This window comes from Orycteropus afer, unplaced genomic scaffold, assembly GCF_000298275.1.
Source record: "Orycteropus afer afer isolate SDZICR_OR568_19922 unplaced genomic scaffold, OryAfe1.0 scaffold00036, whole genome shotgun sequence".
Classification (NCBI taxonomy): domain Eukaryota; kingdom Metazoa; phylum Chordata; class Mammalia; order Tubulidentata; family Orycteropodidae; genus Orycteropus; species Orycteropus afer.
The window spans coordinates 2,543,951-2,565,152 of NW_006921623.1; the positions used below are offsets into that span (position 1 = coordinate 2,543,951).

The window sequence follows — 21,202 nt, forward strand, 5'->3', positions numbered from 1 at the left end:
GTACATGACCAAGTCCTGACTGGGGCCGGTTGCTGCTGAGCTTGTTGCTGCAGAGGTTGTGGGTCTGAGTTCTGTCATATGTGGTCTAGCTACTGTCCTTTTGTGTATTCAGTCTCTCAGGTGCGTGAGATCCAGGTTTATATTTTCCCTGGACCTAGTTAGCTTTCTAGCTCCAAATTTTTTGTTTTACCTGGTAGAAGATCGCATTCCTGTTAGTTCTGTTAAGGATAAGCGGTGAGAGTAGGGTCGTGTATATGAAAAGTAATTATGGGAACAAATACATCCTAGCCTTTCTAGTGAGCGTCAGGCAAGAGAAACGCATCTGCGTCCTTCTGGTTCTTCATTTCCTTACTGAAAACTACTTCCTTTATACTGATTTCTCAGAACCTTTCGCCCTTTTCTAGGGGAGGTCTGACCTCCTCCGCACCCTCTTTCTTGCAGACTGACGTTTGGGGCCTGGTGGGCAGGGTCGCTGTCCTAGTTCCAGCCCGGCGTCCCCAGCGCTGTCTCCTAGACCCACTGGTCCAGCCACCCCTTCAAGTCGCGCTTTTTCTGCCATGCCATCCTCGCGTCCGCGCAGAGCCCTCCTCGCGCTCTCCCGGGTAGCTCCTTGGCCCCTCACCCGTCAGACGCGACTTCTTGGCCCTCCCGGCTCTCTTCCGGCCCCCACCCCAGGCGCGCGCCGACGCCTCCAGGACATTCGCTCTGCGCGTTCCTGGATGGAGGCGCGCCCTGGACGGGCTCGGACGCGGCTCCGTTGGCCCAGCATCAAGCTCCCCCGCTTACGGGAGAAGTCAGGTCAGCTCTCCCGTCCCAGGGCCGCCGCTCGAAGAAGCCGATCTCGGAACGTGTTCTTGGTCAGGAATAAGCAGATCCTCCTCTGGTCGCAACCTGCGATTTTCACTCCTGAGGGGCAAAGACAGGGTGGGCGCTTCCCTAATGTTTCCCTAGACATTTTTCCTCAGCGGTGGAGAATGAACTACTTTCTTCTTAGAAAGGAAACTGTTTTACCCCTTCAACTTTCCTCTCAATCTAGGCACCAGGTGGTACCCCCGTCAGTGTGAGAGAACGGTCCTCCATTTTCTTCTTAGGGAGTCTCCCTGGGCCTCATTTCTCCTGCGGCAAAGCGGGAGAGGCCGTGAGCCGCGGCGGGCGCAGCGGCAGCGGCCTGCTCTCTCGCCATCTTGTGTGGAGGAGGAGCCGCAGCCGCCGCCATGCGGAGTGACTGGGAAAGAGGGAGGGAGGCAGCGGGCGGGAGGGCAAGAGAGGGAGGGGGAAGAGGAGCCGAGTTAGCTCAGCCCGGGCGGCGACTTCAGCGGCTCCATGAGAGCGGGCAGCGGCGGAGGTAGGGCTGGACGGGCTCGGGGAGCAGGCCGGCGCTAGTTGCTCAATAGAGCGGCCCCAAGAGCAGGACGGGGGCGGGAGTAGGCAGAAGCGAGGGGACCGGGTGGGGGCGGGCGGAGGTTTCCAAGGAGGAAAGAGCCGCCGCCATTTTGGGAGCTTCGAGTCAACAATAAAGGACCGAGGGTGCCGAGCGGGAGTGGCCTCGGTGGTAGGATTTGGGCCCGAGGCGCAGGGAGTGGGGTGAGGTGGTGGGGCCAAGGTCCGAGGGGCTACTGATGTTGTAGGAAGCCTCGGGTTGCGCGTGGGGGCCGCTCCGAGGCGGAGGCCTGAAGCTTGGCCCAGGCCCTAGGGAGGAAGGCGGCCAGCGAGCCGGCGGCTGTGTGGGGCGGGGGCGTCTGAAAGGAGCCGAAAATAGGATTGTGCGCGGCGGGGTCCGCGTACAGAGCGGGACTGAGTACTCAGAGGAGCTTCATGAAAGATGATGAATATGGGACCAGAGGGAGGCAAAGACTAGGGGGTGGGGGTGGAGGTTATAGGGTACGAGGTGGCCCTATAGGGGGCAGCATGGATGTGCAAGGTTTGAGGGCCCTGTTGAGAAGAGGGCCAGCAGCTGCTTGATTGGGATGGGCCTTTTAGATCGATAACAAGAGTGTTTGTGGAGTCCCCAGAGTCATGCAGGAAATGAGGGACTTGCTAAATTAGGGGCATCACTGGGATCTTCTGGAGAGAGCCCCTATTGTTTCCTACCCGCGGAGCTGGTTCCCGGTTCTTGTTGCGCAGATAAGATTGCAGAGCCCCAACCGTTTTGTGTTTATGGCCAGAGGAAGCTATAGACTTGAAGTGTGTAACGGGGTGGGGGGTGCGGAGAGAAGATAGGCTAGAAATTACTGCCTCACAAAGCGGGGTTCAAATCATTGGCTTATCTCTTTCACATATCTCTAATTCCCTTTTCTCTTCCACAGTCTCGTTTTTTCCTCTCGGAATAAAACTATTTGCAGTTCCCAATTACAAACAGTTCCGTTCACAAGCCTTTAAGTCGAATTTGTGTATAAGTTGGGTTAGATACTGTTCATATCTAACAGTCAAATATTTGTGTTAGTATATAATACACCTTTACTGTGGATGACAACATTAAAGAAACACTTCCAGATACACTAAAACATCGTTAACGTAATAAAGTAATAATATTTTGACTTCGAAAGAAGCGCCGTTATTACGAACCATTGTACGTACTCGAATTTTTAATATAATGGGCTTTAGGGGGCTTGATTAGTAACTAAGTATAGGTTTGTAACTCCAGAACTGTCTGTAACTCCTGCTTGCAGTTCTAGCATTGAGAAACTGCTGCATTTGCAAACAAAATCTCATTGGAGGTGAGGATAATGTTTTGAGTGTGAAACTTGAAAATTGCTAACTACAACCTGTAAAGTGTTGTAATTAACTCCACCAGGGGCTCCTCCCAAATAGTTTGTTTCCTTCTAAATTTTGAAACTAGATGTATAATTTGTAAATCTCATTTGAGAAGGGCAGAAGGACTATTTCCTTCTCAGACATAACGCTGCAGTACAGATTACACTTAAGAGGAGAGCAGTTATCACAAAGTCACATTTTGGATCTAGGGAGAAATGAGGTCCTATTATGCATGATGGATAGTAATAATATCATTTGATCTTTAGAAGTTGCCCTCTTCATCCTCTTCGAGTACCTTGCAGACAAATAAGTCTCCCTGTGTGAACTTGGTGATACTGTTGATCTTAATAATGTAAACCTGTCAATTCAGGAAACCATTTATTACCTTCAAACAGAAATTAGGTGTTACCTATGGTCTGCTTGGGAGCTCTGGTAGCATAGTGGCTAAAGCACTTGACTGCTAACCAGAAGGCTGGCGGTTCAAACCCACCAGCCACTCCTCGGAAGGAAGGTTGGGCAATCCTACTTCCGTAGTGATACTGCCTCGGAAACCCAAGGAGGGGTCGCTATGAGTCGGGGCCGACTCGACGGCACATAACAACAGCAACATGGTCTGCTTAAAGTGGTCAATCAGATGTAGGGAAACTTAAAAATGTATAGTTCGGTGTATGTGATAATTAGGATTTGATTTTGAGCAACCTGATTTACAATTAAATAAAGGTGCAATTTATAATTTTAAATTTGAGAAACTGATGCATGGCAAAAATAATAAGCATAAGCTAATGTATTTTTGGTAAATATAAAGGAGGTTTTTTCTTAAAGCAGAGTAGGCCTTTGTTTTTTGGGCTTTGTAATTAAGCTTTTATTTACTAAGTTTTTTAATTGATTGACTATTGTTTAAAACAAATACTAGCTTGGTTTAGTGTTGTGGGTTTCTTGGAAGAGTTTATTAAAGTGTCTAGTGTGCTTATTAGCCTTTCACAGATAATTAATTTTTTACCCAGGAAATTTTCTTTGCTTTTTCGTTTTGAACAACAGTGCTATTTAAATCAGGACATAACTTTTTGAAAAAATTTTATATTGAAATGTAGCTAATAGTTTTTTAGTACTCAGATTTTACTAAAAGTAGCTAAAGATTTTCTTGGCTTTTTTTCAAGCAAAAGCTTTGGCATGTAGATAAGTCCATATCCTTCGATTGCTTCAGTCGTTGTAAGGGGCAAAAACTTGTAACGGGAAAAAGGAACATACATTTTTCTCCATAAAGTTTAACTTATATTGTTGAAATTCATAAGGGCAGTTTTTTTTTTTTAAGTATGAAGTTCAAGTCAGAAACTTGCTTAACTCTTCTAGGACTGGTGAGTTGCTGTCAGAAAAAAAATTGTGTTGCTCTGTTTGTATGTAGATTTATATTAAGTAAATTATGTGATACTTCACTGAGTTGTAATGAAATTAAGTATCACTGATTTTTAGAGGTGGCTGAAACTTTTAAAGAATTCATTAGGGAGGAAAGTGAAGGGAAGAGATTGTCATTTGACAGTTAATGCTAATTTAGTTACAGTGTCTTTCTGACCATCTCTCCAGTTGCTTTGAACAGACAATTTTTGGTTAAGATGTTTGAGATTGATCTGTTTGTTTGGTTTTAAGGCAGTTCAGCTTTGTGTATTTTCTAATTTTGTCATTTGGTCTAAGTATAAATAGTATTCTTATTTTAAAAGAGAGGAGTTCTTTTAAAGTTACTCTTTAAAGGAGTTCTTTAAAAGGAAAACAGACTTTTAAAAAAAACTTTGTGTTTGCTAATTTAATTTTTTTGTATTTCTTTCAGACTGAAGTGAGTGAATTCAGAAATAACTCAACCTTGATAGACAGCTTTTAAAAAATAAAAAGTTGATTCTCGGTGCATGAGAGCAAGTTACTGCTGCTTACCGTTCAGAGACTTTACAGGTGCTTGCCTGCATTGCAATAAAGGACTCATATATTGAGCAAGACTTATATTTATCTCTTCGTTTTGGAGAGCCTAATAAACTGTTATTACAGTTTCTCTACTGACTTTCAAAGTTTTGAAGTTTGAAAGAGACATCTTTACAGTTAACACAGCATGAGCACGGCCAGAACAGAGAACCCTGTTATAATGGGTCTATCCAGTCAAAATGGTCAGCTGAGGGGCCCTGTGAAACCCAGCGGTGGCCCCGGAGGAGGGGGAACACAGACACAGCAACAGATGAACCAGCTGAAAAACACCAACACAATCAATAATGGCACTCAACAGCAAGCACAGAGTATGACCACCACTATTAAGTAAGTGTTAGAATAAATACACTTGAGAAACTAGAGTTTTCTTTTTGTTGCTTTATTGTTCACTACTGTATGTATACCTAATTGAACTATTTGATTGCAAATGGAGAACATGTTTTACGCCTAGTAGGTATTTGTGGTAGCACAGACTGTATTTCTACCATAGTTGATTAAAGTTTATTAAGCAATAAACACAGCCACAGATGGTATGTATCAATTTTGTATAGATTATTTTTTTAAACATTTTTATTTTTTTAAACATTCATAATTATCCACATGTAGACATTATTAGCTGAGTTTGTTATATATGAGTTAAATAATAAGATTCATTTTCTTTTTGCCAAGATAGTTGTCTCTAGTGTTCTAAGAGCACCTTACTTACTTTATTAAGCATGAGTTAAAACCAGTTTCAAGTTCTGAATTTATAGAGTCACACTTGCCCAGCTTTCTGAACTCTAAGCATATTCACTCAGAAAATTTATCCCTAACTTGTTTTGTGGTTTACAGAACTTTGCTTTTCTACTTTTTCAAAAAACTTTTTATTGTGATTTGGATGAAAGTATACAAATTGCTTTTCCGTACATTTGTTTCATGACATTGACTGCAATTCCACGCAGTGTAACAGCTTTCTTCCCACTTCCTCCCTGTAGTTACCTATTTCCTGTATCCTTCTTTCCTATGCATTCCTATCCCCTGAGCTATCTCCCTGTGCAAATATTAACCTTCTGTTCTCCCATAGCTTTTCTGCTTTTCAAAAAATTTCTTTCTTTTTCATACACACAAAACAAGAACCTGTTAAATCATAGGAACTCAGGATTTTGAACTCTTGGTAATGCCCATTTCTGAATAGTCTCAACCCCTTAGTTGACTCGTAAAAGAAGAGCCTTCTCTTACTACAGGATACTTCTAAAGCTGAAAGTTTGTAGGCTGTTTGTCATGTTTCAGTGCATATAGTAAATTATTGAATGGTAACTGCTACTCTAAAAATGCAGTTCACATATACTTTGTCTCATGTCACTGACCACAGTTTATCACAATGCAACAACTCCCCTCCCACTTCCTCCCCATAGTTACCTCTTCCTAGTGTCCATCCCTCCATACACTCCTGCCCCCTGAGCTGTCTCCCTGTGCATAAGCAGCCCTTCTTTCTCCCATGATTGTTCTCTCCAAGGAGTGTATCTACTTGAGGTAAATGTTCAACTCATATGCCTGTATTTTGTTTGGCTGGAAACCACAGGTGTGGGTTCAATTCCAGACCTGAAGGGCAGCTAGGGGCCATAGTCTCAGTGGCTCCACCAGGCTCTATCGGACTAGCAAACTTGGTCCCCACCTTTTTTTTTTTTCCTCCAAATGATTTTGAGTTTTGTTCCACATTGTTCTCCCTCTCAATGAAGGATCTCCTACATAGATCCCCTTCCAAGTGGATGACAGTGATAGCCGGGCACCATCTAGTTCTTCTGGTCTCATAGTTGTATAGGCTGCACATTGGATGGTGTACCTGTCGCTAGGATTAATTGTTTCCATGACTTTTTGGTTTTTTTCATTCTTCTTTGCTCTGGATGAGGAGAGACCCATTGTTGCATCTAGATGGCAGCTTGCTAGCTTTTAAGATCCCAATCGCTACTCGCCAAAGTAGGAGGTGGAACAATGTCTTGTATAGTATGTTATGGCATTTGAGCTTGATGTCCCCTGCGACTATGGTCCCAAGCCCTCAGGTTCCACTACTCAGTCCCTCTGGGTAGCTGGCTGTGACCAAGCAGTGACCACAACCTTGCCCCTTGTCAGCTCTACTATACACCTGGGAATTCTGATCATTCACATAAACTTATAGGACCATTATCTGCCAACCCTATACATGTTCTTGGATGCACTCTGCATTTCATAGACATACCTAATCGTTTAGCCTGTCCACCCATCTATCCACCCATATACCCACCCATATACCCATGTTTGCCTTCACTGACAACGCAGTACTGTATGTGCAAAAGGGTTCATATTTGTTGTCTGTACCTCCCATGTACCTCTTTATGTCTTTCTCATCCTCAATGCTGCCATATTGATCACTCACATTTGGTACATTGCCCTTCTCTTCACCCAAATCAATACTTACCTCTATCTATCTAACAGCCTTCCCTCCCCTCCTCTTCCACCCCTGATAACCAACAAAGAAAATTTCCTTCTAAGATAAACCTCTCCTTAACTTTTACAGTAACAGACTAATACAATATTTGTCCTTTTGTGATTAACTTATTTCACTCAGCATAATGTCCTCCAAGTTCATCCACGTTATGCAGTGTTTTGCAGATTCTACATTATTCTTTAGGGTTGCATAGTATTCCATTGTGTGTATATACCATAGTTTGGTTATCCATTCCTCAGTTGATGGACACTTAGGTTGTTTCCATCTTTTGGCTATTGTAAATAGTTCTGCGATGAACATGGGTGTGCATATATCTGTTCTTGTCATGGCAGCATCTAAGACTTTTTAATCCTACTTGAGGTTTGGTTTTTGTTAAGCATCCAGCCATGTTAGTTGATTTAGTTTTTAGAAATCTTCCTGAGATGATGAAACTTTGGTTCACTGAACAAGCTGTATAGTTTATTACAACCTAGATCCCTCCCATGCTTGAGAAGCACTTCCTAAAGAAATTAGCCCTCATAAGCTATCAGGGTGTCAAGTAGATGGTTACTGCTGTATAGTTCTCTAGTGACTTACAAGAATAAATTCTTAGGTAAATTGATTTGGTCACTGGGAAAATTGGCATTATTGAATATTCTGTTACGTTCGAGGTGAATAATTAAAATACGGAAATCAAGAATATTTTTCAAGTTGTAGTTCTTGATAAAATATGAAAAGCTAGCAAAACTTAGACTTCTTAATTAAAGATAGATTCATAAAGCTGTGTTTATTTCATACTAGCACAGTATTTTCTGTTTAAACAATTTTGATTTGGGACAACAGTTTGTTTTCTTTTTCTAAGGGTTAATGGTTTCTTTTCAGTTCTGTTGCTTCTCCATTTCAAGTATCATTTTCTTCACAACTATCTCAAACCAAAAAAAATACCCAAACTCACTGCCATTGAGTCAGATCTGACTCATAGTGACTCCTCCTTTGGTTTTTGAGGCAGCATCTCTACGGAAGTAGATTGCCCAATCATCCTTCCAAGAAGTAGCTGGTGGGTTTGAACTGCCAGCCTTCTGATTATCAGTCAAGTGGCTTAGGCGCTACGCCACCAAAGCTCCTCGCAACTGTTTCAGAACTCTTCTAATGCTTAACTTCTATCACTTTAAATAGTAATTTTTTGTTTTGTTATGACCTTATAAATCCCTTGTGGACAGATTTTGCTTTAATACCTTTTCCATTTTTATTTACTACTTCTTGAATTTGATCAAGTGGAAAGTCCATTATGGTGAACTAATATTTGTGCCTAGAAACTTTTGATGTTAATGAACAAGGTGAAAGGTTTTAGTAGCCTTGGACTTGGTGGTTAAAGGCTTTAGTATCCTTGGACTTAGTATTTATCTGTGTTAAACTAACTTGGATTATGTAGGACCTAGGAGCTCTGGAAGGAAGGTTGGGCAATCCTACTTCCGCAGTGATACTGCCTCGGAAACCCAAGGAGGGGTCGCTATGAGTCGGGGCCGACTTGGGGCCGACTTGACGGCACATAACAACAACAACAGTTTTAAGTAAAATAAGTGCTTATCTCTAAATCAGAACTTAAGATGTTTTAGGGGCCCTGATTATATAAGAATAGCTATAATGAAATCAGCAAAAACATTACTGTAATGACAGCATGGTTGAAAGCACTATTGTTTGCAAACATTTGCCAACAGTTTTTCATTAGATGCTTTGGGTGTTAATTTTATTACTTGAGATTTTTACCTGATCAAAAGGAAAATTTGTATTTATTTATATTTTTCTTTTTTTTCTTTTTCATGGTTTCAATCCTCAGTAGAAAGATTAAGGATGTTCATTAACAGCAAATATTGAGTTCTTATTTTGCCAGGCACTGTGCTGAGTGCTTTGTATAAATTAAAAAACAAACCCACTGCCATTGAGTCAGTTCTGACTCATAGAGATCCCTATTGGGTTTCCAAGGCAGTAAATCTTTATGGAAGTAGATTGCCTCCTCTTCTGTGGAACAGCTGGTGTATTTGAACCACCAACCTTCTGGTTAGCAGTCAGACGCCTTAGGCACTGTGCCGCCAGAGTGCCTTTCATACAAATTATTGTTTGTAATTCTTAACAACCCATTTTGGATATGAGAGAAAAGAGGCTTAGAAAAGTTAAGTGGTGCAGAGTTGCAGAACTAGGAGAATTAAGACTTAAACTCAGGTCTGAAATTCTAGAGCTCTTGGTTTTAACTAGCCACCAAAAGTTAATAAACTCAGATGCCCACAGGGAACTGTGTCAAATTAGAAAGTACTCGAGAAGCCCTGGTGCACAGTGGTTAAGCGAGCTCTAGTGGCATAGTTCCTAAGGCATTTGACTGCTAACCAGAAGGCTGGCAGTTAAGACTCGCCAGCCACTCCTCGGAAGGAAGATTGGGCAGTCTACTTCCATAGAGATACTGCCTCAGAAACCCAACAAGGGGTCACTATGAGTCTGAACCAACTGGATGGCAAGGAATTTGTTTTTGTTTTTTTTTGCCAGTGTAAGAATTTGGAACCAGTATTGCTAAAGCATCCAGTTTTCAAGAGAAGCTAGAATCTAGATTTTTACATGAAATCATTTCACTTATCTTGTTGGCAACTAATTTAAATTAACACATCCATACACTATGTCAGTCAAAACATGTGAGTTGCTAGTTGTAGCAGCTGCACTATACTACACTACTTATCTTAAGCAAATGGATACATTACTCCTAGATTTTTGATCCTCTCTGGATTGTTATTTCTTATAAGAAGAGTGCTTTTTCTAAAGTTGTTTGACTCTCTTGTTAACTCTGTTCTTAAGTAAATGGCAATATATTAAATTGAGGATTTAATTTTATGGAATGGAATATTGTTTGTATAATTAGAATATTGATGCTTTGAATTCTGAAACTTCAATTTTACTGTATTCTTTGTAGACCTGGTGATGACTGGAAAAAGACTTTAAAACTCCCTCCAAAGGATCTAAGAATCAAAACTTCGGTAAGGTGGTAATAAAATTCAAATGGAAAAATGTTGTAGAAACTCCAGAAGTGAAGTAGTTACAGTAACAATAAACACTGTGTGTTTACCCTTAAAGTAGGTTGAAATTATTGAAATGGTATAGACCATATTACTGAAAGGCCAAAGATGTCCAGCGTTCTTTGAAATACTTGAGGAGCTCTGGTGGCATAGTGGATAAGGCACTTGACTGCTAACCAGAAGGTCAGCAGTTCAAACCCACCTGCCACTCTGTGGAAGGAAGACAGGGCGATCTACTTCTGTAAAGATTTATAGCCTTGGAGACCCGATGGGGGTCGCTATGAGTCAGAAATGACTTGATGGCAGTGAGTTTTGTTTTGTTTTTCAAATACTTACTTGCTTATTGACGTAATTGTAGTATATGTATATAAAGTATGTGATATGTATTTATACATATGTACATTTTACCATCTTAATTTATGGAATGCTTGTAATGGTTTTTAAGGCATTTTCTCAGAATTCTCTTTTGTTGCCAACAACCCTACAAGATAACAGGCTAGATTTTATCTCCATTTTGTGGATGAGGGAAAGTTAAAGATGTTAGTTCACGTAGGCCAAGGTTCTCTGCCAGGGCTGATTTTGCTTCCCAGCAGACATATAGCAATGTCTGAGAGACATTTTTTGGTTTTCACAACTAGGGAGATGCTATAGCACACCATCCTACAACAAAGAATTTTCTGGCCCAGAATGCCAAGAGTGCTGAACTTGAGATACCTTGACTTAGCCAGGCATGTTAGTAGTTAATGAGTGGTGGAACCAAGATTTGATTTTATGTCTTATGACTTGCAATTTGTAGCACGATACTTGAATGAATAGAAATAACAGTATTCTATCATTCCTTAGAAGAATGTGACCAGAGGATGGCATTTCTCCAAGACATAGTTTTTAAATGGCTTGTGTGTATTGAGGGGAGAGTAGTTGTTCTCCAGGAATAGTTGAAATACAGATCAAGACTGAGAAGTGATTTGCTTATATTTTATATTTAAGATGGAGAAGATAAAGAATTAGCTTCTCAGACAAATTTCTTAAGCATGTTAACTACCAAAGGAACACAGTTGTACTTTATTCTATTTTTCTCGTTTATTTGTTTGGCTAGGATGTGACCTCCACAAAAGGAAATGAGTTTGAAGATTACTGTTTGAAACGGGAGTTACTGATGGGAATTTTTGAAATGGGCTGGGAAAAACCATCTCCTATTCAGGTATGTTTACCCCTTTCATCCTGTATTAGAAGTTATTATGTATTATAAGTCAAGCATTACATACTTCTCTCTTTGATCTGTGAGCATGGTACAGAGAACCAATATATTTTCCCTTTTTCTTTGTTTCTATCCCCTGTACATGCTCAGTACACACACAGACATGCATTTACTTTTGTTCTAAACCTTTTAAGGGTAAATTATAAAATAATGGCCCTTTACCTCTAAATATTTCCATGTGTGTTTTCTAAGAGTAGAAATGTTATTTTACCACAATATCATTATCATTTTAGTCACTTCAGCATTGATATAATAGTTCTATCTCATCAATTATATTCCCATATTCAGTTGACTCTAAAATATCCTTTATAGCATTTGTTTTTCTCTTCTTCTATACAGGATCCAGTCTAGGATTAGGCATTGTATTTAGTTGTTAGGTCTTAACAACTTTTTGTTGTTGTTAAGAATATACACAGCAAAATATATAATGGTTGGACAATTTCTGCATCTACCATTTAGTGACATAGATTATATTCTTCAAGGCATTTAACCATTCTCACCCTTGTTTTCTGAGTTATTCTTCCCCATTAGCATAAATTCACTGCCCCCTAAGGTTCCTATGTAATCTTTCAAGTTGCTATTATCAATTTGATCCCATATGGATAATTCTTAAAGAGCATAATGCTCAAGGCAGACATTTTTTACTATTTAAGCTAACCTGTTGTTTGGCTTTAAGAAGACTTCAGGAGATATTTTTGGTTTAAAATGTAAAAATTATCTCAGGGCAATAGTTTCAGGTGTTCATCCAACCTTCGAGGTTCCAGGAAGTCTAGAGTTCATGAAAATTTGAAATTCTGTTCTGCATTTCCCCCTTTTTGATCAGGATTCTTCTGTAGAATTTTGATCAGAATGTCTTTAACTTCTTTTAATTGTAAACATTTTCTTAGTCTTATTTTTGTCTTTTATGACATTGACATTTTAAAAATACAGGCCTCTTTTTTTGTTGTGATGAATGTATATGTAGTAAAACACTTGCTGTTTCAGCATTCCTTACGTCCACAGTTTAGTGACATTAAGTCCTGTTCATCGTCATGTTCAACCATCACCCTTATCAGTTCCCTATTTTTTCTGTCAACTCCCTTTTAAACAAAACATTTCTCACTTTGGGTTTATCTGACATATCCTGTAATTGGATACAAGTTAGGCATTCTCAGGTGGCATACTGTAGGAGTCATGTTGTGGCCTTCCCAGAATATCACATTTGGAGGCATACACAGACAGTATCTGTCTCTTTCTCACTGATGATGTTACTTTTGATTACCCAGACAAGGTGTTTTTTTTTTTTTTTCCTTTAATTTTTATTGTGATTTGAATGAGAGTTTACAGAGCAAATTCATCTTCCATGCAGCAGTTCATACACATACTGTCTCATGACGTTGGCTGAAATTCCACACAGTGTAACAGCTCTCTTCTCACTTCCTCCCCATAGGTACCTCTTCCCTGTGTCTTTCCCTCCCATGCACTCCCACCCCCTAAGCTGTCTCCCTGTGCATACACTGCCCTTCTGTTCTCCCATGATTGATCACTCCAAGTAGTGTATCTACCTGATGTAATATTCAGCCCATATCCCTGTCTGTTATTTGGCTGGAAGCCACAGGAGTGAGTTCAATTCCAGACCTGAAAGATAGCTAGGGGTTGTAGTCTCAGTGGTCTCCCCAGGCTCTGTCAGACTAGCATACCCAGTTAAGGTTTTGTCTGATTTTTCTACTGTGTTAAGTACTTTTTTCTTTCCCTTGAAAATTATGGGGACACTTTATAAGATCATGCAAATATCCTATTCATCATTGTAATTTCTCCCTAGTTTTGGCATCTGTTGAAAGTGTTCTTAATTTTAAAAAATTGAGGTGAAATTTACATAACATAAAATTAACCATTAAAAAATGAGCAATTAATGTCATTTAGTACATTGACAATCCCTGTCTCTACCTTGTTCCAAAAATGTCATCACTCCTAAAGAAAACCATATACTTATTAAGCAGTTCCTATTACGTATTCCTTACTCCTCCTAGTTTATGGCAGCCACCAATCTGCTTTGTGTCTCTATGAATTTAGCTGTCTGAATATTTCATGTAAATGAAATATACTATATGACCTTTTGTGTCTGGCTGCTTTTACTTGGCATAATGTTTTCAAGATTCATTCACATTGTAGCATGTATCAGTATTTCGTTCTTTTGTTGCTGAATAATTCCATTGTATATATGTATACCACATTTTGTATATCCATGCATCCCTGGATGGACATTTGGGTTGTATCTACCTTTTAGCTTTGTGACTAGTACTGTTATCCATTGATTATTCTTCCTTGATCTGATCTTTACTGTGATATTTACAAAATAATGAATTCCCAGCTTTAGTGCTCCTTCCATGGTTGGCCTTATGATGAAGAGCCTTAACTTATTCCCCTCCTTATATATCTATCATCAGTATGACTCTTGAATTCCTACTTGTTTTGAATGGTATTTTTATGTTCATGTTATTTCATATTTGGCCAACAGTGAGAGCTCCTTGGCATGTCTTCTTCATTTTTCTTGAGCACTTCCTTATTTTCTGGCATAACATGATGCCAGGCTTATCTTGTACATACTGCCCCTACTTTGGAATCAGCCATTTCTCCAAGGAGCCCTGAGTCCTATTATGGGGGGTAGTGTTAAGGATGTGACAGTCTACTTCTATAAAGATTACTGCCTTAGAAACCCAGGGGACAGATCTGCTTTGTCCTGTAGGGTCACTTTGAATAGGACTCGACAGCTGTGGGTTTGGTTTTGGTTTTATTAGACACCAAGATCTGGGCACTAGGTATGCTCTTTTCTACTTGGACTTTTAGTGGAAAAAACGAGAAAAAGCACAAACATATATATACATGTATCCCTAAACATGCGTTGTACATGTGCAAGTTTGTAAGCTCTGTTCGTTTGTCTTCATTTATGATTATAAAATTGTTCAAGCTAGGCTGTGACACCACTGAGCATTTTTTCATTGCACAAACATGTATTGAGTGACTTAGTGTTAGGCAGGGGCAATACCATAATGAACGAGACAGATAAGGTTCTTGCCTTCACAGTCTGGTGGAAAGTATGGCTAATTGTACATGAAATGTCAGCGTAGCGTGATGAACACATTTTCAGTTGAAATTGCAAAGATACTATGTAGTGATAATGGGAAGATGGAATAACCTGGAAGAAGTGATCCATGTTCCTTCCAACCAGAGAATACAATTTCATTGACTGAAAATGAGAATGTGCTTTGTTGACCAATCAAAAGAAGTTTATTTTGACTGGAAAGAACATCAAGATAAGGCCATCCATTATCACATAAACTCACTGCCGTCGAATGGATTCTGACTCATAGCCACCCCTGTTTGGGTTTCCTAGGCTGTAAATCTTTATGGAAGCAGTCTGCCTCTTCTTTCTTCTGTGAAGTAGCTGGTGGGTTTGAACCACCAGACTTTTGGTTAGCAGCCAAATGCCTTAACTACTATACCAACAGAACTGTACTTAGAACACGTGAGGTAATGTATATCTACAGGTGGACTTGATCTGGGGAAGTATTAAGAACATTAACTGAAGTCAGCCTTCATTGAATGCCAGCTCTGCTCCTTTCTAAATTAATTATTTGGGATAACTATCTAAGCCTCAGTTTCTTCACCTATAAAATTGAAGTAGTATATTATCTAGGGTTGTTGTGAAGATTAAGTTAGATAATTCATATAAGTATCCAGTATAAGGAGCCCTGGTGGTGTAACAGTTAAGTGCTTGGCTGCTAATCAGAGGGTCAGAGATTTGAACCCACCAGTCGCTGTAAGAGTGAAAAGATGTGATTTTCTGCTCCTCTAAAGATTATAGCCTAGGAAACCCTATGAGGCAGGCAGTTCAACTCTGTCCTGCAGGTTGGAATTAACTCGATGGCACACAAAATCAGCATGCTTAATGTAGTGCCTAGTACATGAGAAATATTGGTAAATGTTGCAGACTATTATTTCATTTAGTAGTTCAATCATTTCATTGAGTAATTCGATCAAAAAAGGAAATTTGGTGAGTTTATCAGACCTAATTCTTAAGAGACCATTGTTCTGTGGCCATTGAGTCCATTGCAACTCATAGAGACCTTATAGGACAGAGTTGAGCTCCCCAATAGGGTTCCCTAGGCTATAATCATTATGGGAGCAGATCAGGTCTTTTCCTTCCCTGGAACTACTGGAAAAATCTAGCAGCCAAACACTTCATTACTCCACCAGGACTCATTCAATGGACCCTACTGCCTCCTGTTTCCATCTTGTGTGAGAATGTAAAATTGACTTTGTTATTTGTACACATATAGGTAATTAGTGCTCCAAGGAACTCTGTTGGCATAATAATTAAAGCACTTGGCTGCTAACCAGTAAGTCTGCAGTTCAAACTCACCAGCTGCCCTGTGGGAGAAAGATGGGGCAGTTCTGCTCTGTCCTAAAGGTTGCTCTGAGTCAGAATCAGCTTGATAGCAGTGGGTTAATTACAATAAGAACCTCAGTCACTCTGCTAGTCTGACAGCTAGTTTTTTCTATAATGTAGAAATAAGCAATCTTTCTTACAGGGTTTCTATTGTGAGGATCAGATGTAAGTTATCATAAAACATTTTGAAATAGCAAAGCACTATATGAATATATAGTGTTTTAGATGCCCATGACTACCATTCATACTGTCTTCCTTGTTTTCTCTTGAGAATTCGTGGAAAGCACATTATGTCTCTGAGAATCATTGGGTCACTATTAGGATTTTGGAATCAAAAAGGAATTTAGAAATCCTCTAGTAAAATCTAGGTGTCTTGGTGGCATGATGCCTAAGGCATTTGACTGCTATCCAGAAGGCTGGCAGTTTAAACCCACCAGCCATTCATCAGAAGGAAGATTGGGCAATCTACTTCTGTGGAAATACCACCTCGGAAACCCAAGGAGGGGTTGCTATGAGTCGGGATCAACTCGACAGCAGTGAGTTTGGTTTGTTATGGCTAGTAAAATCTAACCTCATAACTGACTGCCTACTACTGTTCTTTCCATTCTTACTCATCTTCTCTTACTTGTTTTTTTCCCTGAAATGTATCTATCATTTTCTGTAGTACTTCATTTTACAGTTTTATCCAAGCATTTGAGTCTTTTTTTTTTTCTTAAGAGCTTGAACTTAATTATAGTTTGATAATATTGTTGGACAAAGAGCCATATACTCACAAAAGAGGATACTCACAAAAGAGGATTTTATACTGGAAGGGTTGAACCAGATATATTACAGATTCTTCTGTACATACTCCATTGATGTAGCCACCTGTGACTGTACTGACAGGTCTGAATGCTATTGTTTAGTAGTATAACTGGCATTCTGAAGGGATAGCTTTAGAGGAACACTGACTTTGGAGGGTGTAAGAAAAACTATTGTTTTATTTTGTTTAACATCATGAGACCTTACAAAGACTGATAGGTGATAGTCTTCCAGCCCCTGGGTGTATCTTTTGATAATTTTTTTTAAGATAAGAAAGTGAAATGGAGGATAGCTAGTCCATTTATTGAAAGAAGCATGAAATCTTACTGTTAGCAATAAAATTTCATAGCAGACAAAGAATCTCAACTTATTTTGCCACCTATGTCTGACAGCGTAAGTCATTTATTTTGCTAACATGAATTTATTATGGCTAGAAGAATTGTTTCCCCAAATTCTTTTCAAAAATTCTGTGAAGGGCTAGGAAACAGTAATGGATGCACTATAAGAATTTAGATTCTTAGGAGGGAGCATATTCACCTGACTCACCCTAGGTCACATGTCTCCACTTGGCTATATTCTATCAATTAGGGCTAAGCTGTAATTCTTTAAAAGGAAGCTGAAATGATACTACTTAATTGTTGTTGCTCCCTACTCAGGTGACCGTATGTGTATCAGGAGAACTGTGCTCCATAGGGTTTTCAATGACTGATTCTTGGAAGATCACCAGGCCCTTCTTCTGAGGCATCTGTAGGTGTACTTGCACCCCAGCCTTTCAGTTATCAGTTGAGTGTGTGAACCAGTTGTACTACCAGGAACTCCCATATCTTACAAGAAAAGGGAAATGAATACTGAACAGCCAGAATACAAGAAATATCTATTGACTTAATCCCTAGACGTTATAGTGGAACGTGGACTTAGAGCTAGGTAGCCCTAAGGTGGTTTTTTTTTGTTTGTTTGTTTTAATAACAGCTTTATTGAGATAATAGATCACACATCATACAATTCAGTGATTTTTAGTGTGTTTGGAGTTATACAGATATCACCACAGTCAATTTTAGAATATTTTCACCAACCCAAAAACAAACTCCTTTAGCAGTGATCATCCTTCATTTCCCTCCACCCTTAAGCAACCGCTAAACTACTTTTGACTCTATAGATCTGCCTGTTCTGGACATGTCATATAAATGGAATCATACATTATGTGACCCATTATGTGACCTTTTGTGACTGGCAGACTTCATCAATTTTTATTGCCAAATAATATTCCATTATGGGGATATACCACATTTGGCACGCACACACGCGCGCATGTTTGTATATACACACACATGTGTATGTGTATATGTACCATTCAGCTTTGATAGATTTTTTTTTTTTAAATACACCGTTTGCTTTTTTCTTCTCCTGTTGATGAACGTTTGAGTATATGCATTACTCTATATATTGATAGACATTTATTTTTTGTTTCCATTTGTTGACTATTGTGAGTAATGCTGCTGCTAAAATTTGTGTACAAGTTTTTGTGTAGGGGTAGGTTTTCATTTCTCTCAGGTATATGCCTAAGAGTAGAATTACCGGATTATATGGTAACTCTGTGTTTACACTTTTGAGAAACTGCCAGACTGTTTCCTAAAGTGGCTGTACTACATTACATTCCCACCAGCAGTATATGAGAGGTTTCCATATTCTCTACATCCTTGTCAATACATGTTACTACCTACAGACCTAAGTTTGAACCCTAGTTCTGGTATTTCTTGAGTTGTGACATAGGGCAAAATAATTAAATCTCTCTGAGGATCTGTTTTATCAATTTAAAACAAATGTAAAATACTTTAAAGGATGTAAATAACAGATGTATTTTGTATTTGTTTTAAATGAAACAATTTTTAGTTTCCTTTTACCTTTTCCCCCTTCCTGATAGCTCCCCATGATTTCCATTTGGGTTTCAAAGTTGTCTGAGCCCGACTGAATTATCTTGCTTTATATTACCTAATCTTGGGAGCTCTGGTAGCATAGTGGCTAAGACACTTGCCTGCTAACCAGACGGCTGGCAGTTCAAACCCACCAGCCACTCCTCGGAAGGAAGGTTGGGCAATCCTACTTCCGTAGTGATACTGCCTCGGAAACCCAAGGAGGGGTCGCTATGAGTCGGGTTTGACTCGATGGCACATAACAACAATAACAACAATCTTAGGAAATAGTGGTAGGAGACAGTGGATGTGTTGAATTCTCAGACTGCTACTCATAATGGCTACCATATGGGGTGCAGAACTTTAATTGATCTTAACTTCCAGGCAGGTGAACAGTCTAGCTTGCTTAGTTTGTTAAAGTCTTATCCTAAGTCTCTCTCAAAGAGGGCAAATAAATTAGATGTATAGATGAGTAATCTGAATCAAAGGTGAAAGAAAAATGAGAATTAAGATACTCCCAGTCTAATTCTGCCCTGCTTCACTTTTCTCAAAAGTTTTAGAGAACTTTACTCACCAAGTCTTTTGGACACCCCTCCAGTCCTACCTTTTTTAATGCTATAGTACTGAGTAGTATGCAGATGGACTCTAAAAACTACAGAAGAGAATGAACCTTTAGAAGTAATGGGAGCCTCCAGAACTACCGAAGATAAATTGAATTGATCCAAAGTAGGTAGAAAGAGATTAAAACCAAAGGATCAAAACCAAGATTTTCTTTGACTTGCTTTACCATTATAATAAACAGCCTATTTAATACTGGCTTTAAGGGTACAAGAAAGGAGCTTTAGGTACAGGAAAGGAGCTCTGGTGGCTCTGTGCCTAAGACATTTGACTGCTAACCAGGAAGTTGGCAGTTCAAACCTACCAGCCACTCCATGGAAGGCAGACTGGGCAATCTACTTCCATAAAGATTTACTGCCTGAGAAACCCAAGAGGGGTTGCTCTGAGTCAGAATCAACTCTATGGTGGTGAGCTTTGGATTTTTTTTTTTGGTTTTAAGTACCAGATGGAGCCCTGGTGGTATAGTAGTTAAGTACTCAGCTGCTAACTGAAAAGTTGGTAGTTTGAACCAACCAGCCACTCTGGGAAAAAGATGAATTGGAATTGACTTGATGACAGTGGGTTTGGGTTTGAGATTTGGGTAGGTACAAGATAACAGAATATGGTCACTGGAATGTTTTCTTAGTTCTGGCAACCATTTAGTAAGACCATATGGAAACCCATCTGACCCCTTGTGATTGGGTTTGTAGGTAGAATTAGTATCATAGTAGGCAGATAGTTGTCTCAATGTGTACAACTTAGAAGTTTCTACAAAAACTGTTTGAAGTACTAAAAAATTTTTTTTTTTTTGGCCATTAGCCCAGGCATAGAAGAAATGAACTGTGTCATTGATTATGAATCTGTTTTTTAATTTGTTTGCCTAAATTTTTTAGTTTTAGAAATTAAAAATTACACATCATTTTCTTTTGATAGTGAACAACTAGTTGAATTTTTCCAACCATTCATTCTACCATTCATTCATGTTTTAACTTCCAGGTCAGACAGGTGAATGGACTGGGACTTTCCTTACTCTATTTTGTCAGTGTCAACAAGACACTTGTGATTCAGTGAATGTCATTTTTCCGCTTTTAAAAAGGTTTGTTAAAAATGTCCCTTATTTTAACCCTTTCATGACTAAATTATTTTCTGCTCTAATTTTTTGTTGATGTGTTTTCAGTAATGGAAGGCATGCTGAAGTCAAGGGAAAATTTTTTTTGAGGTAATAGAAATTTTGATACAGTTATGTGGATACATATGCCTGAAGTAGACACTGGTGGTAGGATTTGTGGGATGAGGCCTGTCTCTTCACATTTATGCAGTTATACAGGTCCCTGCCAGGAGAGGCTGAAAATGTTGGTGGGCATAATATGTCCCACTGGTCACGAAAGGGTTAAGACAGTAATCTGGTTCTTGTGATCTTTTCTTCCATAACAAGGTTAGTGTGATATTGCTATTTTTATGACTGTGGTGTAGTTTGCCAGATGATAAAGCATTGTTGCATTTTTAAGCAGCAAACTGAACCATTCAGTAAGTTCTTTTTCACAAACATGGCAGTATTGATCTGCCTTCACTAGGGCGTATGCTTTAATTTGTATTTTAGTAATGATTAGTGAAACTTTATGTTTTGAAGCTGAAAGAAAAAGAAATGGAGACTTTCCTCCATATTATTACAAATTGTATGGAGGATTTTGAAGGAAAACTAACATTTTATATTTATAAAGTAATGTTTACAGGTGAACAGTTAGTTGCCTTTCAGATTTAGGAATGTGGAAACAAAATTACTGGAAATTATTTTATTTGGTCTTTTATTAATAAGTATATGTTGAGTTTCATGTGCATGTGAAGGGAGGGATTAATGCCAAATTAATGCAGATTCTTCCTAATTTATTTATTCTTGAGCTCTGATAGCGTAGTGCCTAAGGCATTTGACTGCTAACCAGAAGGTTGGCGGTTCAGCCACTCCTTGGAAGGAAGGTTGGGCAA

At 39.3% G+C, this 21,202-nt stretch overlaps 1 protein-coding gene across 1 annotated transcript in view; it reads left to right on the forward strand.

The window, feature by feature from the left end:
• Positions 1 to 4,849: 4,849 nt before the first annotated feature.
• DDX6 (DEAD-box helicase 6) overlaps positions 4,850 to 21,202 on the forward strand; it is a 34,261-nt gene continuing 17,908 nt past the window's right edge. Inside the window, exons 1-3 of the mRNA XM_007936455.2 lie at positions 4,850 to 5,049; positions 10,122 to 10,185; positions 11,321 to 11,425. Of these exons, the coding sequence (XP_007934646.1) occupies positions 4,850 to 5,049; positions 10,122 to 10,185; positions 11,321 to 11,425 (369 nt within the window). The remainder of the gene's footprint in view (positions 5,050 to 10,121; positions 10,186 to 11,320; positions 11,426 to 21,202) is intronic.